The sequence below is a fragment of the Trichechus manatus genome, unplaced genomic scaffold (genome assembly GCF_000243295.1).
Source record: "Trichechus manatus latirostris isolate Lorelei unplaced genomic scaffold, TriManLat1.0 scaffold00240, whole genome shotgun sequence".
Taxonomy (NCBI): domain Eukaryota; kingdom Metazoa; phylum Chordata; class Mammalia; order Sirenia; family Trichechidae; genus Trichechus; species Trichechus manatus.
The window spans coordinates 1,271,246-1,297,863 of NW_004444176.1; the positions used below are offsets into that span (position 1 = coordinate 1,271,246).

Sequence of the window (26,618 nt, forward strand, 5' to 3'; positions counted from 1 at the left end):
CAGGAACTCCCCTTCATCCGGACCTGCCCTGCTCTACCATACTTGAGTGACTGACCCTGCCCATTGGAGAAGGAGGTGAAAAGTATCCTACCCACAGATAAGCAAACAACAAAGAATGCACAGCTCATCTGCTCAGACATAACCAAATAAAACAAAAAAGCATAATGAAACAAACAAATCTACAATCAATAAATGAGATAAATAACTACTGAATGCCCCAAAGACAGTAGACAATATCAAAACATATACAAAAACAGGACAGGATGGTTCCAGTAGGTGTCCAAAATAAAACACCAGATGACTTTCCAGTAGATGAAAAGTCACTAGAACTAACTGACAGGTAATTCAACTCTCCAATATTCAGAATTATCCAAGAGTTAAAGCAAAAAGAAGACAAAAATGAGGAAAAAATAGACAAATTCATGGAAAGGCAGACAAATTCATGGAAAATACAGACAGAAAATGGAAGAATTCAAGAAAATAATACAGGAACAAAATAATAAAATAAATTCACAGCTAGAAATCATACAAAAACAACAATTAGAAATCCAAAAGATAAACAACAAGATTTCAGAAATGGACAGTGTCATAGAAGGGTTGAGGAGTAGGTTTGAAATGGTGGAAGACAGGATCTGTGAAATTGAAGACAAACACTTGGACACAACTCTGTTTGAGGAAAAATCAGAAAAAAGAACGGAGAAAAATGAAGAAACCCTGAGAATTATGTGGGATAAAATCAAAAGGAAAAATATGTGAGTGATCGGAGTTCCAGAACAGGGGGAGAAAATAGAAAACACACAGAGGATCATTGAAGAATTGCTGATAGAAGACTTCCCCAATATCATAAAAGATGAAAAGATGGCCATCCAAGAAGCTCAACGAACCCCATATAAGACAGACCCCCAAAAGAAAATTACCAAGGCATATCATAATCACACTCACTAAAACCAAAGACCAACAAAGAATTCTGAGAGCAGCTCAAGAAAAACAAAAAATCACATACAGAGACTAAGCTTGGATTATTCGGCAGAAACCATGCAGACTAGAAGGCAACGGAATGACATATATAAAACCGTGAAAGAAAAAAATTGCCAGCCAAGAATAATATATCCTCTAAAACTCTCATTCAAATATGTTGATGAAATTAGGATATTTCCAGATAAATAGAAATTAAGGGACTATGTAAAAACCAAACCAAACTTACAAGAATTATTAAAGGGAGTCCTTCGATCTGAGAAAAATAACAGCAGACCACTGGCTGAATGTAGGACACAGGGTTGTACCAGCCAGATACCAACCTAGGGAACGAACTCTCAAGGATTACCCAAAACCAAAAGAATTACAACAGGTAACCAGAGAGGTTAATCTGTAAGTGACACAAGCCTCAGAACAATAAAAGAGAATAAACGGTTTAGGTATAGAACTTCTAATCGGAGGAAGGCAAGGTGATACCGAGTAATAATAGAAGGGTTCAAACATAAGAAGATAAGGGTAAATATCAAGGTAACCACAAAGAAAGTTAACAAATCTACTCAACAAAATAAAGACAAAAAACATAAATTCTCAGTAAAGATAAAAACTACAAGAACAAAAGAAATTTAAAAAAAATCCACAAACAAATGGAATTCAGCAGAGAGAGTAAAACTTGACCTTGTAGACACATATTGAACACTCCACTCAACAGCTGCAAAATACACATTCTTTTCCAATGCACATGGAATGTTCTCCAGAATAGACCACATCTTAGGCCACAGAGCAATCCTCTACAAGAGTCAAAACGCTGAGATAATACAAAGTATCTTCTCTGACCACAACACCATCAAGGGAGAAATTAAAAGCAGGAAGAGCAAGGGAAAAAAAAATCAATTACATGGAAACTGAATAACACCCTGCTTACAAACCACTGGGTAATAGAAGAAATCAGAGATGGAATAAAAACAAATCCTAGAATCAAACAAGAGTGAAAACACATCATACCAAAACCTTTGGGACACAGCAAAGGCAGTTCTCAGAGGACAATTTATAGCAATAGATGCACGCATCAAAAACAAAGAAAGGGACAAAATCAAAACATTAACTACAGAACTCAAACAAATAGAAAGAGAATAGCAAAAAAAAGCCCACAGCCACTAGAAGAAAGGAAATATTAAAGATCAGAGAAGAAATAAATGAAATAGAGAATAGAAAAACAATAGAAAGAATCAACAAAACCAAAAGTTTGTTCTTTGAAAGAATCAACAAAATCGACAAACCACTGGCCAGAGTGACAATAGAAAAACAGGACAGGATGCAAATAACCCAAATAAGAAATGAAATGGGGGACATTACAACAGATCCAACTGTAATAAAAAGGATTTTAACAGAGTATTATGAAAAACTATACTCCAACAAATTTGAAAACCTAGAAGAAATGGATAAATTTCTAGAAGCACACTACCTATCCAAACTAACACTAAGTGATGTTGAAAATCTGAACAGACCCATAACAAGAGAAGAGACTGAAAATGTAATAAAAATAAAAAAAGGCCCAGGCCCACATGGCTTCACTGGAGAATTTACCAAACATTCAGAGAAGAGCTTGTACCAGTACTACTCAAACTATTTCAGAACGTAGAAAAGGAAGGCATACTTTGAATTCCTTTTATGAAGCCAGCATAACCCTGATACCAAGGCCAGGCAAAGATGCCATAAATAAGAAAATTACAGACCAATATTTCTCATGAATATAGATGCAAAAATTCTCAACAAAATTCTCGCTGATAGAATTCAGCATCATATCAAAAAAATAATACACCACGGCCAATACCAGTATTCATACCAGGTATGCAAGGATGGTTCAACATTAGAAAATCAATCAACGTAATCAACCACATAAATAAAAGGAAAGAAAAGAATCACATGATCATCTCAATTGACACAGGAAAAGCATTGGACAAAGTCTAACACCCATTCCTGATAAAAACTCTCAATAAAATAGGTATAGAAGGGAAATTTCTAAACATAATAAAGGACATCTATGCAAAACCAATGGCCAACATCATTCTTAATGGAGAGAGGCTGAAAACATTCCCCTTCAGAACAGGAACAAGACAAGGATGCCCTTTATCTCCACTCCTATTTAACATAGTGCTGGAAGTCCTAGCTTGAGCAATAAGGCAAGAGAAAGAAATAAAGGGCATCCAAATTGGTAATGAAGAAGTTAAACTGTCCCTGTTTGAGGATGATATGATACTATACATAGAAAACCCAAAAGACTCCACCAGAAAACTACTGGAACTAACAGAAAGATTCAGCAGAGTAGAAGGGTACAAGATAAATATACAAAAGTCGGTTGGATTCCTATACACCAATAAAGAGAATGATGAAAAGGAAATTAGGAAAACAATACCATTTATAATATCCCCTAAAAAAAAAAAAATTAGGAATAAATCTAACCAGTAATGTAAAAGACCTGTACAAAGAAAGCCAGAAAACACTACTGCAAGAAACCCAAAGGGATCTACATTAATGGAAAAACATACCATGCTCATGGATAGGTAGACTCAACATTGTGAAAATGACAATTCTGCACAAAGCAATTTAAAATACATTGCAATCCTGATCCAAATGCCAACAACATTCTTTAAAGAGATGGAAAAACAAATCATTAACTTTATATGGAAAGGGAAAAAGCCCTGAATAAGTAAAGCACTATTGAAGAAGAAGAAGAAAGTAGGAGGACTCACCCTACCTGACCTCAGAACATACTATACAGCTACTGTAGTTAAAACAGCCTTGTACTGGTACAATGACAGATACACTGACCAATGGAACAGAATTGAGAACCCAGATATAAATCAATCCACCTATGGTCACCTGGTCTTCGACAAGGGCCCAAAGTCCATCAAATGGGGAACAGACAGGCTTTTTAACAAATGTAGCAGGCAAAACTGGATGCCTATCCACAAAAAAATGAAATAGGACCCATACCTCACACCGTATACAAAAACTAATTCAAAATGGATCAAAGACCTAAATATAAAGCTAAAAACTAGAAAGTTCACAGAAGAAAAAAATAGATCAATGCTAGAGGCCTTAATACACGGTATTAACAGGATAAAAACCATAACCAACAACACACATATTCCAGAAGCTAAGCTAGATAACTGGGATCCTCTAAAAATTAAACACTTATGCTCATCAAAAGAATTCATCAAAAGAGTAAAAAGACAGCTGACAGACTGGGAAAAAAAATTTTGGATGTTACAAGTCAGACAAAAGTCTAATCTCTAAAATCTACAAGAAAAGCCAACACCTCTACAACAAAAAGACATATAATCCAATTAAAAAATGGGAAAAGGAAATGAACAGACACTTCACCAAAGAAGACATTCAAGTGGCCAATAGACACACGAAGAAATGCTCGCGATCACTAGCCATTAGAGAAATGCAAGTCAAAACCACCCCAGTATTACTGGCACGAATCAAAAAAAACTGTAAATAACAAGTGTTGGAGAGGCTGCGGGGAGATTGGAACTCTTTGCACTGCTGGTGGGAATGCAAAATGATACAACATTTTGGAAAATGATATGGCACTTGCTTAGAAAGCTAGAAATAGAAATACTATACGATCCAGCAATCCCACTCCTAGGAATATATCCTAGAGAAATATGGACATATGCACACCCATGTTCATGGTGGCATTGTTCACAATAGCAAAATGATGGAAACAACCTAGATGCATATCAACAGATAAATGGATAAGCAAACTATGGTACATACACACAATGGAGTATTATGCAACGATAAAGAACAATGATGAATCTGTGAAGCATCTCATAACATGGATGGAACTGGAGGACATTGTGCTGAGGGAAATAAGTCAATCACAAAAGGACAAATATTATATGAGACCTCTACTGTAAAAACTCATGAAAAAGTTTACACTCAAGAGATAATCTTTGTTGGTTATGAGGGATGGGAGGGGAGGGGGGAAAACTAAATAGACAATAGCTAAGTGGTAACTTTGGTGAAGGGTAAGACAGTACACAATACTGGGGAAGCCAGCACAACTTGTACAAGGAAAGGTCCTGGAAGCTCCATAGACACATCCAAACTCCCTGAGGGACTGAGTTGCTGGGCTGAGGGCTGTGGGGACCATGGTCTCAGGGAACATCTAGCTCAACTGGCATAACACAGTTTATAAAGACAATGTTCTACATTCTACCTTGGTGAGTAGTGTCTGGGGTCTTAAAAGCTTGTGAGCAGCTATCTAAGATACTCCACTGGTCTCACCCCATTGGGAGCAAGGGAGAATGAAGAGAATAGGATACAAGGAAAAGATTAGTCCAAATAGGTAACGGAACACAGCTACCAAGGCCTCCACCAGACTGAGTCCAGTCCAGTAAAGCTCGATGGTGACCAGCTACCACCACTGACTGCTCTGACTGGGATCACAACAGAGGGTTCTGGAAAGAGCTGGAGAAGGATGTAGAACAAAATCCTAACACACAAAAAAAGACCAGATTTACTGGCCTGACAAAGACTGGAGAAATCCCGAGAGTATGGCCCCCGGACACCCTTTTAGCTCAGTAGTGAAGTCACTCCCGAGTTTCACCATTCAGCCAGGGATTGGACAGCCCCATAAAACAAAATGGGACTAATGAGGCACAGCAGCCCAGGGACAAGGACTAGAAGGCAGGAAGGGACAGGAAAGCTGCTGATAGGGAACTCAAGTTTGAGAAGGGACAGTGTTGACATGTCATGGGGTTGTAAACCATTGTCATAGGGCAATATGTGTGCTGTTTAATGAGAAACTATTCTGTAAACTTTCATCTAAAGTACAAAAAAAGAAAAAGAATTGTCTATATGAGATCAAATTTACAACAGCAACTCAAAAGTTTGATGGGAAGCCTAGGGGACAGTGAGTTGAAGGTAATGGTGATGGAATAATTTGGAAAAGGATAGTGAGAATAGCAGCACAGCTGGAAGAATGTAATTGATGTCACTGAATTGTACATGTAGAAAGTTTTGAATATCTTTGGGTATGTACATTTTCACCAAAAAAAAAAAAAAAAAGTCATCCAATGTTGAGAAGGGAGAGTGTAGACACTTTGTGGCATTGTTAATCAATGTCATAAAACAATACGTGTACTAACTGTTTGGTGAGAAATTATTTGTTCTGTAAACCATCATCTAAAGTACAATAAAAATAATAAAAATAAAAAAGAAATGAGAGCTTCTTCAGAGAACATTTTCTAAGGTGATACAATTAGAAATTGGCAAAAGCAGGTGTTCTCTTACCTGGGCATCTGCACTTCAAGTGCACAAGAATATGAACCAATATTTTATGCACAATTCAAGAGTCAGCACTCTGGGAGACAAAGGATGGTGAACATGTTCCTGCTTTCAGAAAACTCTAATCATCCTGAGAGGAAAATGTCATCATTATCATCATAATCATCACTCATCATCATCATCTTCATCCCAGTAGTTAGTTTTCCAAAGGATCAGAGGATTTGGTTTACCTTTGAATATAATTATCAAAAGAGGTTAGGAAATGGCGAGATCTTTTTAGATAAGAGTGTTTAAATAGCATATTACCTGGAATCATTTGGTAGAAGTCTATGAAATTTGCCAATGATCAACTATACTTGACCTAGAAAAACAGCAATTCTGTGTGGCTCAAACTAATACATGTTTATTTGCTACTTTTTGTTGAAAATGCAGCGTGGCACCTGTTGTTATAAATAAAGTTTTATTGAAACACAGACTCATTCATTTGTTTACAAATTGTGTAAGACTGCTTTTGCACTACAAGGGAAGAGTTGAGTAGTTGCAACAGAGACCTTATAGCCTGCAAAGCTTTCCTTACAGAAAGTTTGTCAACCTCTGGTCCACCCCCCTAGATGGTAAGATCCTTGAAGACAAGGAAATTGTTTTTTATTTGCTCCTGTACCTTCAGTACCTACAACAATGCTCAAAATACAAAGATTGCTGAGTAAATATTTGTTCAAGGGATGTGTGAATAAATAATGAAGTAATTAATACAAATAGTCTTAGGTCCACTTGAGTCTGTGTTATATCCTAAGCCCCTCATCCTTGAGTTCCTCCAGAGAAGAGAGAGTATCCTTGTGCAAGGAGAGAAAGGAGAGAATGATTAAATAAAAGAATCCCAGGCATCGTTTCAGGATAAGATTATTAGGAATAACAGTACTTCCCAATGTCCCTCAACTCTGACACTGTGTTTTGGCTAAAGATTGGACGTAAAGCCAGTTCTCCTAGGGTATGGATTAAAGACAGACTCATTTTGTGTTCATTACTACATTGTTGTTGTCTGCCATTGAGTTGGTTCTGATTCATAGAGAACCTATAAGACAGAGTAGAACTGCCCCATAAGGTTTCCAAGGAGCTTCTGGTGGATTTGAAGTGCCAACGTGCTGGTTAGCAGCAGAGTACTTAACCACTACACCACTAGGGCTCCATTACTACATTAGTTTCTAATTCCTGCTACAATAAATTGCCACAAACTTAATTAAAACAAAACAAATTTATTACCATACATTTACGGAGGTCAAAGTCTGAAGTAGATCTCATTGGGCTAAAATCAAGATTTCAGCAGTGCTGCATTGTTTCCAAAAGCTCTAAGGGAGAATGTGGTTCCTTGCCTTTTCCTTCTTCTAGAGCCTACCTGCATTCCTTGGCTCATGGACCCTTCCTTTATCTTCAAAGTAAGCAGCCCAACATCTTCAAATCTCTCTCTGATCTTCTGCCTCTTTCTTCTATTTATAAGAATGCTTATAAATTAAACTGAACCTATCTGGATAATCTGGAATAATCTTCCCGTCTCAAAGCAGCTGATTAGCATAGTAGCTTTTGCCATGTAAGTTAACATATTCATATATTCTGGGGATTAGGACCTGAATCTCTTTGGGGAAACATTTTCTGCCTGCAATGACTAAGCTATGAGATCACATCATAATGCCCACTATATGGAATTTCTAGTGTTTGAATGGACTAAGATGACAATGATCTTTATGATCTGTTTCTTCTCTTTTTAAAGTGCTTTCACATTCTGTGTTCACAATAGCACCGGAAAATAGTGAGTGGAGGGGGAGAAAAAGGGTGATTATTTTATCAGTGAGAAAGTGAGATAGTAAGTTGCTTTCACTAGGCCAAAAATTCTGGCTACAATGGGAGCCAGTTTTTCTGAGCCCTGGCCTGTCCTTTTTCTCTTTTGGCCCTATAATCAGTGATCAGTGTTTGGAACTTGTCATCTCCATCCTCATGTTCCTTTGTTATGAATTTGTTCCTAGGGTATGAATGGTGTAGTGCTCATTTTAAGTGCGCTGGAGTTCTGCATTGCTGCGTACCTCTGCACTATTGGATGAAAAGTAACCTGTTGTAACTCTGGTAGTGTGAGTATTGAGTTTCTGTTGAAGACATCTGTATTAGTTTTCTATTGTTATAGAAGAAAATGCCGCAAACATAGAGACTTAAAACAGCACACATTTATTATCTCCCAGTTACCATGGGTCAGGAGTTTGGTGACAGTTTAGCTAGGTCCTTTGCTCAGGGTCTTACAAGACTGCAATCAAGGTGTCAGCTGGAGCTGTGGTCTCATATGAGGCTGATGATCCTCTTCCATGCCCCCATGGTGGAATTAATCACTTTCAGCTATAGAACTCATGGCTAACACAGCTCAGAGGCCAACAAGAAAGTAAGTCTCTTCTGCTTTAAAGCTCTTTTAAAGGGCTCACTTAAGTAGGTCAGGTCCACCTAGGAGAATGTACCTTTTGATAAATGCAAAGTCAACTGATAAGTAACCCAATCATGGAAGGGATATCTTGTCATATGCACAGATCCAACCCACACTCAAAGGAAGGGGTGCCGTGAAAGGATGTGGGTAATTGGCATGTCATCTTTAGAATTCTGCCTAACACAATGGTTAAAGAAAAGCTATTTTTTCAACATCCCTACTCCTTCAAAGGGTCTTCTTTCTGAGTCCAGACTTGATAATACTTCACAATAGAGAGGTCCCCAAGGTATGAGATAAATTACTCCATTGTCCTATTATGGCAATCTTCCCTGGGCTACTGGGGAAATGTGAAGGTTTTACACTTCTCTGTCCATTTGCCCACACAATTCATGCTCTTACACAGAAACCAACAGGTGATTCTCCTGCTGTTAATTAGAATGAATGTCACCCAGAGAAGAGGGTACTGGGAAATGAAAGGAGAGAAGGGACTCTAGGAAACAAGGTTGTTGTTGTTGCTGTTATTGTTAGTTGTCATAAGTTGATTCTGACTCATGGCAGTCCCATGTGTTACAGAGTAGGCATGCTCCATAGGGTTTTTTGGGGGTGTAATCTTAACAGAAGCAGATTACCAGAACTTTTCTTCTGGCATATTGCTGGGCAGATTCAAACTGCCCAACTTTAGGTTTACAGTGGAGCACAAATCGTTTGCACCACATGCAGAACTTCCTAGGAAGAATAGGACAGGGGTATCTCCTAAGAAGTGAGGATTCCAGAGTGAGGAAAGAGATATTAAAACCCCAACAGCTGCTCATTAACTGCAGTTATCCAGAAGCCCAGGAGAAGACAAAACTCTAGCCAAATCATAAAATAATAGTTTGATGAGATTGTTTTTCTGGTGCTCTTCTCTGTCTTGTTGTCCCTCTTTCCCTTCTTTTGGGTTCCCATGTAGCAGCACACCACCCACCCACCCACAGTTGTTCCCCACAGAAAAGAGATGCACTAAATCGCATTAACTCTAGTACTGGGTTTTTACACTATAAGATCCTAGGAGTGAGAGTTTCTCAGCAGTTTCCAAAGATTTTGTCATTTTTATTTTCATTGAGTGAGAAATTTGGGCATGACATCCAACTCCTTTGTAATCTTCTACTGACAACATCTATCCCTGTTGTCCATTCTGCTCCTAGAGTAGCTACAGAGTGGGAATCTTGCTTCCACTAATCTCCCAGTGTGAACCTAGGAAGAGAACAGTGGCTTGGGGGCCCATAATGTCTAACTCTCTCTCTTCCTGCCACCTCCCGCATTTCACACTAAGTATGTGGAAGGAAGTCCAGAACCTTCCTTAGTTTCCTGATGATTCTCGTCATCACTCTGGTCCAGTGTGGTTTTTGTAATACTTTAGTCATGGCCGGCAAATCAGTTTGGTTATGATGTTGTCATCAGCATGCTGCTTTCTTTAAGATTATGCCCAAGAAAACCCTATGGAGCAGTTCTACTCTGTAACCCATGGAGCTTCCAAGAGGAGGAATCAACTGGAAGGCAAGTAACAGTAATAGCAACAACAACAATTATTTTTCCTAGAGTCTCTTCTCTCCTTTCATTTCCCAATCCTCTCTCTCTCTGTGACTTTCATTCTGGTTTGGAAGAAGAACTCTATATTTACCTTAACAACTTGGTTTACCCAGCTTTTTGGGCACCATAAGCCAAACATAAGATTGATCCACTTTCAGAACCAGAAAAACAACCATCAGCATCTCATGTCAAGAATCATCAATGAATGTTTACCCTAGGACTCGCTAAAGTCACTATGAGTCCTAATCTACTCAATGGCAATGGGTTTTTAGGGCTAGCTTGACCTAAAGGATGCCTGAGAAACTCAACCAAATCTATCTTAAGACTGGATTCAGAGAAGAAAGAGTAGACTCTGATAATGATGAAATTGTGTGGTCAGGAAAGGCAAACCCTGAGGTTGGTATTTGGGTGACTCACCTACAATGTTTTGATTAATTTCACAGAGTGTGACCAGCATGCCCTGAAATCCTCACGTGGCAGAAATAGCATGTCCTGCATCATTTCCATGGGATTCAAAGCCTCCAACAGAACAATAGAAATATTTTCCAGAAATCTATCCTGACAGTAATGCAAGAACTCTACTTGAGAAAGTACCAAAATCCACCTATGATTTTTAAAAATTATGCATTTTATAATAAATTAAGAATAGTATTTTTATTTCCCCCAAGAACTTGATGACTTCTTTCACTGGCTCTTTATCAGAACAGAAGTTAAGTAAATATATCATACATTTAATGAGTCAACAGCACTTGAAAGTTTTCCATCCATCCTTAGAAGCATGTAAGTGCATCAAGTTGGCATACAAGATTTGCAGCAAAAGGGCAAAAAGATTTTGCTGAAATGAGACTCCAAGCATTACATATTTCTGTTTCCCTTGATAATATTAAACCTATTTGTTAGGTTTTTTTTCCCCACGTTTGTGTATACAAGGTATTTTTGCCTTCAGAAAGCTGAGATTCATGCCTTTTTTCTCTTTTTTTCCCTTTTCCTTCTTTTTCTTTCATTCTCCAATACAAAATACTCAGAACAGCACATTCAGTCTTTATATGTGCATAAGACATAACTTGAGTATAAGCACAGTGGAGTAAACACTACATCATGGATCAGATTCATTTTATATTTTCTCTCTCTCCTCCTCTCCCCACCCCTGCCCTTACCTCTTCTCCCTTCCTTTTCCTTCCCCTCTCATCTGCCCTCCTCCTCTCCCCTTCCTTCTCTTCCCTTCTCCTCCCCTACTGTCCTCTCCTCTTGTCTCCTCTCCTCACTCACTTTCCCCCCTTCCCTTCCTCCCTCCCTTATTCTTCCCCCTACCTCTTCCCCCTCTTTATCCCTCTCCCCTTCCCCTTCTTCTCCTCCTACTCCTTCTTCTGTCTCTCTCCCTTTCTTTCTGCCTTACGGGAAAGGGTTGCATCTTACTCAACTTTGTATCCCCAGTACCATGTATTGGATTGTGTCATAGATAGTATTTTCTCAACCTCATTAAATACATTTTGCATATTTTATTTTTATTACAGAACAGACAAATAAAATTAACAACAATAAGTTCATGTACTGCCTGCTTCCCATTCAGATGCAATATGGTAGAAAGAGATTAAATCAGGAAATCTACGATGGTGCTAAATAGTCGGCTTTCTAATCAGACAACTCTGGGTTTTTATCTGGAAAATTCCGTTCCTCTTACTTGGTACCTGTGTACGCACGGACATAGCACAAAATCTGTCTCTACTTTAGTTTTTTCTTCTGTAAAATAGTAATAATATCATCTGGCTGATAAATTTGTGATGATTACTTGATATAATAGAGGTAGAGCCACTAGTATTCTGACTACCATGCCCTGAACATCAAAGTTTATATATATATAAATTTGCATATACATGTACATGTGTGTGGGTGTGTATATATATTTTTTTTTTCAATTCATTATGGGACATGCATCACTTTAAGCATAGTGGTGAACAAGAAGATAATGTCCTTCCTGTTTGTAGGTTAAAATTTTATGAGGAAGGGCAGAAACAAACATATAAACAATTAATGAGAATATTTTCATATCTTGAGGAGATGGAACGACACAGTGGCTGCAACAATGGGCTCAAGCATAACTACGATTGTGAGGATGGCACAGGACCAGGCAGTGTTTCGTTCTGGTGTAAATAGGGTCACTATAAGTGGGAACCAACTCAAGGGCACCTAAGATGAACAACAATGTTGTTAGAAGCTATGTGGAAAATAAATCAAGTTAATGGACTAAAAAATGGCTGGTAGTTGGGGGAATTATTGGAAAGAGTAGCCAGGAATGTCCTTCTTGAAGAGATGCTATTTTCTATTAGGGTAGGAAAAAACTATCATTGCATTTTCATGGACATTATTATTTTATAACTTAGTATATATTTTTCTCTGTCCCATACAGAACTAAACTCAAATATGTATTTTAGTATCCACCTTCCTTCACGCATGATTTTCAAGGGAAGTTGAAGTCCCCTCTCTCCCTACGTCAACATGTCCACCCCCTCAAGCTCCAAACGTGGACCATAGTTAGAAAGATGCAATGAAAAATTTCCTTTTTTCTTGGGTGAAGTTTTGATAGCAGTCTAACAAGCTCATCGGGTGAAATTCAAAATTCAAAACTATTGTTTTAATATTTATATAGATGTTCTATAACTCTTACCATACATAAATGAGAATGCAGGTAGCCAGGTGTATTATAGGCAATATGTAAATCTATAAAGGAACTATCTTTCATTTAAAGTCGAATCACCAGAAACAGAATATGAAGCAGACCTAAGATGGATCCTTGATTCCATGGCTGAGGAGATGAATCAAGCAACCCTGAATAAAGTGATATTGGAGATAAAGTTAATTTACAGCTGGCCTGGAAAAGCTTTATCTTTATCCCTGGGTGTGCCTGAATGTCTGGATTTTGACTCTTCACAAAGATAAAAGCAGCAGGATTTATGATGTGCTGTTTGGAGTCCAACCTCCAAGGTCAGTTCCTTTACTGATGGTTTGCAACTAGTCTAATCAGTTTGACAAGCCTGGCTTGACTACTTAATGAGATGCTGATCACTTTCTTGAACAGATACAGGTAGTTCAAACCTGGAGACTTAGCATAGTCCATGTGTGTTGGTCCCATGAGAAGCTGTACTGTGGAATGTCTCTAGGACCTTCAATGCTTGTCTGCACTTTCTTTCTCTTACTGCACCTCACCCTTTGCCTTTAGATAAAAGACTTACATGAGAATATCTGTGGATTCTGGTGTGTTTTCAAACTGGGGAAGGCAATAAACTTAGACGTGGACACTCTAATTGGAATAAGGAAGAAATAATATTTACAAATAAAGACTCTGATTTTAATGTTGAACCATATATCTTCCATATAGAAAAATTTAAAAAATGCTTGAAATATGAAACCTCCATTTACTAGGTCACCTAAATTATATTTCTTATAAAACTCTGTTACTATCCAATTAAAACAGACAAATATTTGGATTATATGCGTAGGAAAAATGCATAAGCAACACATATCATTTGCAGACTCATCTCTAGTTCAAAAATAAATTAAATTAAAATGATATTAAGAAAATATAACTGGGGGGGGGCCAAGATAGCAGAGTAGTCACACACTTCCTGTGGTCCCTCTTACAACCAACACCCAAAAAAACAAGTGAATCAATTATATATGACAATCTAAGAGCCCTGAACATCAAAGTCAAAGTTGAGGAATTGGACTGAGCGGCAGGGGGAGGGAGAGACCATTCAGAAGCAGCAAGGAGTTGCCAGACCTGACCCAGCAGGAACTGGTACCCTGCAGCTGGCACATGCGGTGAGGCAAGCAGTCGTGCTCAGGTTGCGTCTTCCACATTGAAAGAGACCGAGCAGCAAAAAGTCTACTCAACCCTCCAGAACCAGTGAAAAGAAGCCCTCAATTGGCAAAAGATAAGCATATGTGTCTAACCTAACTTGGGGATCGAAAAAACCCTCCTTCTGAGAAAAATCTCTCTCCAATTTACCTCCCACTCTCTGCTCTGCACTGGGTCCTAGGCTGGCTTCAGCCATTGCCATGTGCCCTAGGCTGGAAATAAGGACTCGTCACATGCCCTGAGCCATTCTCCTGGCTTTGAAGAGGGAACAAATTAACAAACAGGAATAAATAATCTGCCAGCTCCCCTAAGCTGAGAACTTAGGGTAGGTGCAGCTCCTTTGCCTAGGCACAGGCATAAGGGGTCCCTGGACTCTGAATGCCTTTCACAACTACATAGACTTGTGTGGGCCCATTTCAGCAGCATAGGCCCTCATTAGCACAGTACAACAGTGTATATACCTGAAGCCTAACTTCAACTGTCAGCTATATGGTGGAGTGGCAGATTTGTGACATTTGACACTCCTCTCCCCATTAAGCAAAGTCCTCAGCTACCCATATCAGGGGCCTGAGGACTGGTAGCTCCACCCATGCTATGTAGCCACCTGTGAGAGGGGTCCAAGAATAAGTGGTGCATCCCAGTCTTTACAGCCAACAGTATTGCATGCCTATAGTCTGGCTGTAAAAACCACCCACATTGTGCTATAGGGAACAGGGACATGCTTTCCTCCCAGGCACTCAGGGGCAGCTGTCAGCCCCCTGACTTGCTCAGCATGTGACTCCCTACTGCAGCCAGATACCTGTGCCTACACCAATCATCCCTGCCCATCTATGACTGTAGGTGTGTAGGCGAGAGCCTGCACCACACACTTGGTGAACATCTACCTGGACACCCAAGCTGAATCCATACAAGAAAAGTTAATGGACTCCTGGGCTCACATACCTAGTAACAGATCTAACCACCTGGTGACAGGACATTAGAGCTTCAAAAGAGCCAATAATCAAACTATTTCACATAAGCAGCCTATTTGGGCATATCAAAACAAAACAAGAAGCTAGGACACAGTAAGCAAACACAAATAAATATAATAACTTATTGATGGCTTGGAGACAACAGTCAATATTAAATCTCATAAAGAGGCAGACCATGATGGCTTCAGTAAGCTTACAAAACAAAGAATCAAGAAATTTTCCAGAGGAAGAGAACTTCTTAGAATTACTGGAGGTAAGAATACAAACTATTAATATACACAACTCTTCAAGATATCGGGAAGGAGATCAGGCAAAATGCAGAACAAGCCAAGGAAATGCAGACAAAGCAATAGAGGAACTTAAGAAGATTAGAGAAGAGCATAATGACAAGTTTAACAGGCTGCAAGAATCCATAGAGAGACAACAATCAGAAATCCAGAAGATTAACAATAAAATTTTAGAATTAGACAACTCAATAGAAAGTCATAGGAGCAGAATTGAGGCAATGGAAGTCAGAATTAGAGAGATGGAGGATAAAGCACTTGACACCAACTTATCTGAAGAAAAATCAGATAAAAGAATTTTAAAAAATGAGGAAACTCTAAGAATTATGTGAGACTCTATCAAGAGGAATAACCTACGAGTGACTGGAGTACCAGAAGAGTGGGAGATTACAGAGAGAATTGTTGATTTGTTGGCAGAAAACTTCCCTGATATCGTGAAGGATGAAAAGATATCTATCCAAGATGCTCATTGAACCCCACATAAGGTAGATCCCAAAAGAAAGTCACCAAGACATATTATAATCAAACTTACCAAAACCAAAGATAAAGAGAGAATTTTAAGAGCAGCTAGGGATAAATGAAAAGTCATCTACAAAGGAGAGTCAATAAGACTAAGTTCAGACTACTCAGCAGAAACCATGCAGGCAAGAAGGCAATGGGAAGACATATATAAAGCCTTGAAGGAAAAAAATTGCCAGCCAAGAATTATACATCCAGCAAAACTGCCTCTCAAATATGATGGTGAAATTAGGACATTTCCAGATAAACAGAAGTTTAGGGAATTTTCAAAACCAAACAAAATTACAAGAAATACTAAAGAGAGTCCTCTGGTTAGAAAATCAATAACATCAGATAACAAACCAAGACTAGAATGCAGGACAGAGTAACCAGATATCAACCCAGATAGGGAAGACACAAAAACAAATCAAAGCTAAAAACCTGAAAATAGAGAAACAGAGATGTCAATATATAAAAGATGACAACATTAAAACAAAAAACAGGGACTAAAAAATGTAGGCATAGATCTTTCATATGGAGAGGAAGACAAGGAGATATGAAGAAATAAAAGACTTGCTTAAACTTTGAAAAATAGGGTAAATATTGAGTTAATCACAAAGGAAACTAACAATCCTACAAGTCAAAATAAAAAACATAAAGACTCAGCAAATACAAAATTGACAACAATGAGAAAGATGAAAATAAAATACATAAAGAAAAATGACTCAGCACAGAAAATTAAGTGGAACAAAGAAACTGTCAACAACACACAAAAAAAAGACATCAAAATGACAGCACTGAACTCATACCTATCAATAATGACGCTGAATACAAATGGACTAAATGCACCAATAAAGAGAAGAGAGTGGCAGAATGGATAAAAAAACACAATCTGTCTATATGCAGCCTACAAGAGACACACCTTAGACTTAAAGACACAAACAAACTAAAACTCAAAGGATGGAAAAAAATATATCAAGCAAACAACACTCAAAAAAAGAGCAGGAGTGACAATATTAATCTCTGACAAAATAGACTTTAAAGTAAAATCCACCACAAAGGATAAGGAAGGACACTATATAATGATTAAAGGATAAGTACATCAGGAGGACATAACCATAATAAATATTTACACACCAAAAGACAGGGCTCCAAAATACATAAAACAAACTCTAACAGCACCGAAAAGAGAGATAGACTGCTCCGCAATAGTAGTAGGAAACTTTAACACACCACATTCAGTGAAGGACAGAACATCCAGAAAGAAGCTCAACAAAGACACAGAAGAGCTAAATGCTACAATCAACCAACTTTATCTCACAGGCATATACTGAACACTGCACCCAACAGCAGTCAAGTATACTTTCTTTTCCAACGTACATGGAACATTCTCCAGAATAGACCACATACTAAGCCATAAAGCAAGCCTTAACAGAATCCAAAGCATCGAAATATTGCAAAGCATCTTCTCTGACCATAAAGGCATAAAAGTAGAAATCAGTAATAGAAAAAGCAAGGAAAAACATGAAACACATGGAAACTGAACAACTCTTTGCCAAAAACTACTGGGTTATAGAAGAAATTAAGGATGGAGTAAAGAAATTCATAGAATCAAACGAGAATGAAAATACATCTTACCGGAATCTTTGGGGCACAGCAAAAGCAGAGATCAGAGGTCAATTTACAGCAATAATGCACACACCCAAAAAGAAGAAAGAGCCAAAGTCATAACATTGATCCTACGACTAGAACAAATAGAAACAGAGCAGCAAAAGAAGCCCTCCAGCACCAGAAGAAAGCAAATAATAAAAATTAGAGCAGAATTCAATGAAATAGAGAATAGGAAAACAATTGAAAGAGTTAACAGGACCTAAAGATGGTTCTTTGAAAAGATCAACAAAATTGATTAACTCTTGGCCAAACTTACAAAAGGAAAACTGGAGAAGAAGCAAATAACCTGAATAAGAAATGAGATGGGCGATATTACAATAGACCCAGCTAAAATTAAAAGGATCATAACAGAATACTATGGAAAATTACACTCTAACAAATTTGAAAACCTAGAGGAAATAGACAAATTTGTACAAACTCACTACCTACCTAAACTAACACAAAGAGAGGTAGAACAACTAAATAAGCCTATAACAAAAGAAGAGATTAAAAAAGTAGTTAAAAAACTCCCAGCACAAAAAAAAAAAACCCTGGCCTGGATGGTTTCACTGGAGAATTCTACCAAACTTTCAGAGAAGAGTTGACACCACTACTACTAAAAGTATTTCAGAGTATAGAAAAGGATGGAATACTCCAAAACTCATTCTATGAAGCCAGCATAACCCTGATACAAAACTAGGAAAATACACCACAAAAAAAAAAGAAAATTACAGAATAATATCCCTCACAAACATTGACACAAGAGTTGTCGACAAAATTCTAGCCAATAGAATTCAACAACATATCAAAAAAATAACTCACCATGACCAAGTGGGATTTATACCAGGTATGCAGGCATGGTTCAACATTAAAAAAACAATCAATGTAATCCATCACATTAATAAAACAAAAGACAAGAAGCACATGATCTTATCAATTGATGCAGAAAAGTCTTTTGACAAAGCCCAACACCAATTCATTACAAAAACTCTCAGCAAAATAGAATAGAAGGGAAATTCCACAACATAATTAAGGGCATTTATACAAAGCCAACAGTCAACGTCATCCTAAATGGAGAGAGTCTGAAAACATTCCCCTTGAGAACAGGAACCAGACAAGGATGCCCTTTATCATCACTCTTATTCAACATTGTGCTGGAGGTCCTAGCCAGAGCAATTAGAAAAAGAAAAAAAGGGCATCCAAATTGATAAGGAAGAAGTCAAAGTATCTCTATTTGTAGAAGATATGATCTTATACACATAAATCCCCAAAGAATCCACAAGAAAACTACTGGAAATAATAGAAGATCGTAGCAAAGTGTCAGGATACAAGATAAACATACAAAAATCAGTTGGATTTCTCTACGTCAACAAAGAGAACTTTGGAGAGGAAATCACCAAATCCATACCATTTACAATAGCCCCCAAGAAGATAAAATACTTAGAAATAAATCTAAACAGAGATGTAAAAGACCTATAAAATGAAAACTCTAAGACACTCCTGCAGGAAACCAAAAGAGACCTACAAAAGTGGAAAAACGTACCTTGCTCATGGATAGGAAGACTCAACAAATGTCAGTTCTACCCTAAGTGACCTACAGATACAATGCAATCCCGATCCAAATTCCAAAGCATTTTTTAAGGAGATGGAGAAACAAATCATCAACTTCATATGGAAAGGGAAGAGGCCCCAGATAAGCAAAGCATTACTGAGGAAGAACAACAAAGTGGGAGGCCTCACACTACCAGATTTTAGAATTTATTATACTGCCACACTAGTCAAAACAGCCTGGTACTGATACAGCAACAGATACATACAGCAATGGAACAAAATTGAGAATCCAGAATTAAATGCATCTATCTATGAGCGGCTGATATTCGACATAGACACAAAGTCTGTTAGTCGGGGAAAAGACAGTCTCTTTAACAAATGGTGCTGGCATAACTGGATATCCATCTGCAAAAAAATGAAAAAAGATCATACGTCATACCATGCACAAAAACTAACACAACATGGATCAAAGACCTAAATATAAAATCAAAAACTATAAAGATCATGGAAAAAAAATTAGAGACAACACTAGGAGGCCTAATACATGGCATAAACAGAATATAAACCATAAGTAGCAATGCACAAACACCAGAAGAGAAACTAGATAACTGGGAGCTCCTAAAAATCAAACACTTATGCTTATCAAAAGACTTCACCAAAAGAATGAAAAGACAACCTACAAACTGGGAAAAAATTTGTGGCTATGACAAATCTGATCTGTGTCTAATCTTTAAAATCTACAAGATACTGCAAAACCTCAACAACCAAAAGGCAAATAACCCAATTAAAACATGGGCAAAGGATATGAACAGGCACTTCACCAAAGAAGACATTTAGCCGGCTAACAGATACATGAGTGTCATAGATTGAAATATGTCCCCCCAAAAACGTGTGTATCAATTTGGCTGGTTCATGATTCCCAGTATTGTATGACTGTGTACCATTTTATAATCTGATGTGATTTCCTTATATGTTGTAAACTCTATTACTATGATGTAATAAGACGGATTAGTGGCAGTTATACTTATGAGGTCTACAAGATTAGGTAGTTTCTTAAGCCAATCTCTTTTGAGATATAAACGAGAGATGTAAGCAGAGAGACATGGGACCTCACACCACCAAGAAAGCAGTGCCGGGAGCAGAGCAAGTCCTTTGGACCTGAGGTTCCTGTGCTGAGATGCTTCCAGACCAAGGGAAGACTGATGACAAGGGGGAAGATTGATAATGACGACGATCTTCCTCCAGAGACAACAGAGAGAGAAAGCCTTCCCCCTAGAGCTGATGCCCTGAATTTGGACTTTTAGTCTACTTTACTGTGAGGAAATAAATTTCTCTTTGTTAAAGCCATCTACTTGTGGTATATCTGTTATAGCAGCACTAGATGACTAAGACAATGAGGAAATGCTCACAGTCATTAGCCATTAGAGAAATGCAAATCAAAACTACAATGAGATACCATCTCACCCAAAAAAGTCTAGCATTAATCCAAAACCACAAAATAATAAATGTTGGAGAGGTTGTGGAGAGACTGAAACACATATACATTGCTGGTGGAAATGTAAAATGGTACGACCACTTTGGAAATCAATTTGGCACTTCCTTAAAAAGCTAGAAATAGAAGTACCATATAATTTAGCCAATCCCATTCCTTGGCATATACCCTACAGAAATAAGAGCCATCACACGAGTATATATATGCACACCCATGTTCATTGCAGCACTGTTTGCAGTAGCAAAAAGATGGAAACAACCTAGGTGCCCATCGAAAGACAAATGGATAAACAAATTTTGATATATTCACACAACAGCATACTACTCAACCATATAGAATAATGATGAATCCATGAGATATCTCATAACACGGTTGAATCTGGAAGGCATTATGCTGGGTGAAATTAGTCAGTCACAAAAGGACAACTATTATATAAGACCATTATTATAAGAACTCAAGAAAAGGTTTAAACACAGAAGAAAACATTATTTGATGGTTACAAGGGTGGCGAGGGAAGGAGAGGGGTATTCCCTAACTAAATAGTAGACAAGAATTATCTTAGGTGAAGGGAAGAACAACACACACTATAAGGGAAGTCAGCACAAGTGGACTAAACCAAAAGCTAAGAAGTTTCCTGAATACAACCAAACACTTTGAAGAACAGAGTAGTGGGGGTGGCGGCCTGGGGACCATGGATTCAGGGGACATCTAGGTCAATTGGCATAACAAAGTTTATTAAGAAATGTTCTGCATCCCACTTTGGTGAGTGGCGTCTGGGGTCTTAAAAGCTAGCAAGTGGCTATCTAAGACACAACAATTTGTCCCAACCCACCTGGAGCAAAGGAGAATGAAGAACATCAAAGACACAAGGAAAATATTAGCCTAAGAGATAAAAAGGCCACATAAACCAAAGACTCCATCAGCCCGAGACCAGAAGAACTAGATAGTACCAGGCTACCACCAATAACTGCCCTGACAGGGAACAAAACAGAAAGTCCCTGATGGAGCAAGAGAAAAGTGGAGTGCAGAACTCAAATTCTAGTCAAAAGACCAGACTTAATGGTCTGAGACTGGAGGGATCCCAGAAAGCATGGCCCCAGGACTCTCTGTTAGCCCAAAACTAAAACCATTCCTGAAGCCAATTCTTCAGACAAAGATTAAACTGGACTATAAGACATAAAATGATACTCATGAAGAGTGTACTTCTTAGCTCAAGTAGATACATGAATCTAAATGGGGAGCTCCTGTCTGGAGGAAAAATGAGAAGTCAGAAAGTGATAGGAGCTGGTTGAACGAACATGGAAAATCCAAGGTGGAAAGGAGGAGTGTGCTGTCACAGTATGGGGAGTGCAACTAGGGTCACATAGCACTGTGTGTATAAAGTTCTGTGTGAGAAACTAACTTGAACCATAAAATTTCATTTAAAACACAATTAAAAAAAAGAAAATGTAACTAAGTGCTAAATAACAAACTTTCTAATTAAGATATATATGTAATTTGTATATATACGTACAGATGTGTGTGTATATGAATATATGTGTGTGTATGCAGGTATACATGTGTGTATACATAGATATTGTTTTGTAGAATGTGCCACACCTTGAACTTTTCTAATAGTTTTCTCATGGTTAGTTCAGGTTCACTGTTTCAGCAAGAATACACCATAGGCAATGCTGTGTACTAATCATTGCATCACATCAGGAGGCATAGAAAGCCAGCTTACTCCAATATTCGGGATGCTTAATTTGATCACTTGATTAAGGTGGCGTCTACCAGATCTTTTCATTATAAAGAAATCTTTTCAGCTTTGTAATTACAAAAGAATCGTTGGGGTGGTACTCTAAGGCCATGTGAATTTTATGTTCCTAAATAAGCTTTCACTGACTGGTTTTAGCATGCATTTGATTTGCCATTTATTCTCTATTCTCTATTTATTACTCCCTTTTACCACTGAATGACAGAAACTCTGAGCGCAAGCTACAGACATTGTCAGTTTCCAGGAAAGACAGAGTAGGAGCAAACTTTCTTAGATAAATCGACCCTATTATGTGTTTCTTACTTATTAATGAGTGAATTAGCCTAGATCCTGTGTCAGTTCCACAGGACGCAATTTAAACCATCTTCATATTCCAAGTAAGGTGATATTTACCCAAATAATTGTTTCTTAAAGCTGTCCGCTGTGGTATTTCTGTTATAGCAGCATTAGATAACTAAGACACGTCTTAACTGCTGTCTACTTCCGCCTCTGGCCACTCTCTCTAACAATAGATTTTCAACCTCTGAAAAAGTAGGATCCTTGTAAGGAACTGACAGAATTAAAGAGGGAGGAAACAAGGGGAGCATTCTGGATGGTTTCTAGAGTGGGTGCTTCTACCTCCTCAAGCTTTGGAAGAAGCCTTAGATGCAGCAGGCAAGGGTACTAGAGCCTGCCGAAGCAGCTGTGCAGCTTCACTCTGCAAGCTTCCTCCTTCCCACCGTGGGCAGCCAGCAGGAACCTAGAAGCACAACCTGATCATGGGCACTTAACTGCATACATTAACATTTCTAGTGAAGAAAGACGTTAAGAACAGCATTTAGGAGGTTGGCTTGGTTCTAGAAACTAGAAGAAAACAGAGATAACCAAGCACAACTCTCTTGTCTTAGGATCCAAGGATGAGTCTGAAAGAGAGGAGATGACTCACACAGGAATCTATGGACAAGCTGTGGAAGAACCTAGGTTCCTCCCTCTCCTGACTCCTGGTTCCTTCCTCTTCCAGGGGTCTTTCTGCAGTGCCTGCCTGGCATTTTCCCTATCATCATTACAGCATCTAGTGAAAAGACTACATGTGGAGCTCCTCCTAAGCTTTGACAAGGAAGGTGCATGGCCCTTTAAGGGATAACCATGCCCTCTTCCCCATTAGGGGAATTTGCTAATAAACCAGTTAAATCTGTGAACCTGTGAAATCTGCAATACAAGTTCTCTGTTTTCCAAACTACAATGGTGGAACTGGCACAAAGTAGACATTTCCATTAGAAAAGTGAGAAATAGTAAGGAAAGAAGGGATAACATGCACCAAGCAAATCCAAAACCCATAAGAACAAATTACTTTGGCTCTCAAGTCTTGAAAATAATCTTCTGTTCTCTGAGACCATCTGGGCAATGGCCCTGCCCTCTAGTTTCTGGGCGTGGCCACACCATCCGGATTCCGAGTGGAAGACCCTCAGTCCTGGGCTTTTCTTCTAGGTCCACTGGAATGAAAAATCCTCTCCCTTGGCTTTGGGTAGCCTCAATCTACTAGTCTATCTGAGTGGCGACCTCTCCCTCAGCCCTGGCAGACCTGTTCTGCCCATTGGGCATGGCAGCCCTGTCCCCTCAGGTTTGGGCAATGTCTCCATCCCCCTGCACACTTTAACTGCAGCACCACACTCCGGAACCAAGCTGATGAAGATCCAAATCTTTAAAACCTAGGAGGCTGAGGCCCTGCCCTTGGAGATCCAGGATACCATGGCCCCACCTTTTGAAACAGAAAAGGGTCTGCTTCCCATGCTCCTTCCAAGAGTTCTACTGATCTCGGAACTACTCCAGGATTGGAATGTCTTTTTCTTTTATTGGAGGACGAGAAATGTAACTCCTTTGGCCTGTTTTTTGCCTGAAGAATTCCAAGAGGCAGTCACTATTCTCTCCTTTTGTTATTTCTTTTTCCCCTTCATTCTAAACTAATGGATTTTGTGCTGTGGTTGTTGAATAGATCCATCAGTCTCAAGCTTAATCTCTTTAACAAAAGTTTGCGTAGCCATGTCCTTGGTGAAAATTCTAGGGCATCATGTGTCCTTAGGTGTACCACCAAATTTTCCAAATATTTAAGTTTCATTTTCATTTAGCAAAATTCATTTTTAAGTCCATCTCTTTCATCTCACATTTTAGTATAAGCAACAAGGAGAAACCATGCAGCCCCTTTAATATCTGTCTCAGAAATCCAATCAGCCATATATCCAAGTTCATCACTTACTATTTCTACCTTCCACCAAACACTCGAATGTAATTTAGACACATTCATTGCCACTGCATAAGAAGTACCGCCCTTCCTCCATTGTCCAATCACATGTTTATCATTTTCTTTTAAAGCCTCACCAGGAGCACATTTAGCAGCCACATTTCTGGCAACATTCTGTTGCTGGGGCCTTATGTGTTCTCTAAGATGATAGAGACTTTCTTTATAGCTCTCCTCACTTCCTTCTGAGCCCTCATCAGAACTGTCTTTGATGTCGATAATTCTAACAACATCCTCTTCAAGGCTATCTAGACTTTTACTATTAGGCACTTCAAAACTCATCCAGCCTATATCCTTTACCCAATTCAAAAACTACTTTCACATTTTAAGTAACTGTTAAATCAGCATCCCATTCTCGGTACCAAATTCTGTCTTACTTATCTAGTGCTTGTATAACAGAAATACCACAAGTGGATGGCTTTACCAAAGAGAAATTTATTTCCTCTCAGTTTAGGAAACTAGAAGTTGGAACTTACAGTGCCAGCTCTAGGGGAAGTCTTTCTCTGTCAGTTCTGGAGAAAGGTCCTGGAGGTTCTCTTCAGCTTTTGCTTTCTGGTTCCTTGGAGATCTCCATGCACTAGGCATGTAATCCCATCTCTCCTCTGCTTGCTTGTTTAGTCTCTTTTATATCTCAAAAGAGACTGACTCAAGATACACCCTATATTAATCCTGCCTCATTAACATAGGAAAACCTGGTGGTGTAGTGGTTAAGTGCTACAGCTGCTAACCAAAAGGTTGGCAGTTCAAATTCACCGGGGGCTCCTTCAAAACCCTATGTGAGTCGGAATCAACTCAGTGGCAATGGGTTTAGTTTTTGTTCTTTTTCATTAACATAACAAAGACAACCCATTCACAAACGGGATTATAACCACAGGTAGAACTGCCCTACAGGGTTTCTAACTAGCAGCTGGTGGGTTTGAACTGCCCGTCTCTTGGTTAGCAGCCATAGGTCTTAACCACTGTGCAACCAGGGCTTGGCCACAGGTATAGAGGTTAGGATTTACAACACATAATTTTGGGGAATATAATTCAATCCATTAAAAGCAATGAATGCTGAAAGACTGCTTTCAGCCACCCAGAGCCTGAGGAATTGGAAAAAGAAAAAAAAAAACTTAAAATAACAAAAAAATTGTGTTTATACTTTATTCTTAATTTTATTAGCTAGATATTATTGAGTGTTCCTTGAAAGCAATATAGCCATTATTACTATTACTAAACAAACAAAAAAAGAACAAACACATTGTCGTTGAGAGGACTTCGACTCAAGGTGACTCTATAGGGCAGAGTAGAATTTCTCCATTCCTTTTCCAGGGATCAATTGGTGGTTCAAACTGCCAACCTTTTGGTTAGCAGCTGAGATCTAAACCACTGCACCACCAGGGCTCCATTACTATTATTATCTTTATATTATTGAACATTATTATTTATCAATACCATTATTACTAGCAATATCACTATTTTATTGGGGTTTTTTTGTTTGTTGCCATGGAGTCAATTCCAACTCATGGTCACCCCTTCTGTGCAGAGTGGAACTGCTCCATAGAGTTTCAAAGGCTGTGACCTTTTGGAAGCATATAGCCAGGCCTGTATTCTGAGGCACCTCTGGATGGGTTCAAATCACCAAACTTTCAGCTAGTAGTGGAGTGCTTAACCATTGGTGCCCCCTGGCCACTTTTAGCTGTATATTTTTGAATACTCCTTGGAAGCAGTATATGCCTTTTGTACTGCATTATTGATAGAAATTCTCCAGTGTCAGTATTGTTATCCTATTTAAGAGATTCAGAAACTGAGGCTCCAAGAATAATGCAGACTTATCTAATAACATGCAGCTAGTAAGTATTCGGATGGCAATTCACACATAGAGCTGCCTGACTTCCATTCTCTTCCAATCATGAGTTGGTTCTACTTGTGATATGTCTGAAGATGCTAGGAGTTCAGTACAAAGGAAGTGGAGGAACAGTTCACAAATCTGCAATCTG

At 38.6% G+C, this 26,618-nt stretch overlaps 1 protein-coding gene across 5 annotated transcripts in view; it reads left to right on the top strand.

The window, feature by feature from the left end:
- LOC111822934 (membrane-spanning 4-domains subfamily A member 4A-like) overlaps positions 1-26,618 on the top strand; it is a 109,594-nt gene that overhangs the window by 36,178 nt on the left and 46,798 nt on the right. The window contains exons 5-6 of one of the 5 annotated variants that reach the window (XM_023743176.1): positions 10,750-11,086; positions 13,053-13,749. The exons of 3 other annotated variants lie outside the window; for them this stretch is intronic. In XM_023743176.1, coding sequence (XP_023598944.1) covers positions 10,750-10,770 — 21 coding nt within the window. In that variant the 3' untranslated portion in view covers positions 10,771-11,086; positions 13,053-13,749. Of the gene's footprint in view, positions 1-8,294; positions 8,397-10,749; positions 11,149-13,052; positions 13,750-26,618 lie in introns of those variants that run through there. One more of the 5 variants, XM_023743174.1, reaches the window with a different exon arrangement.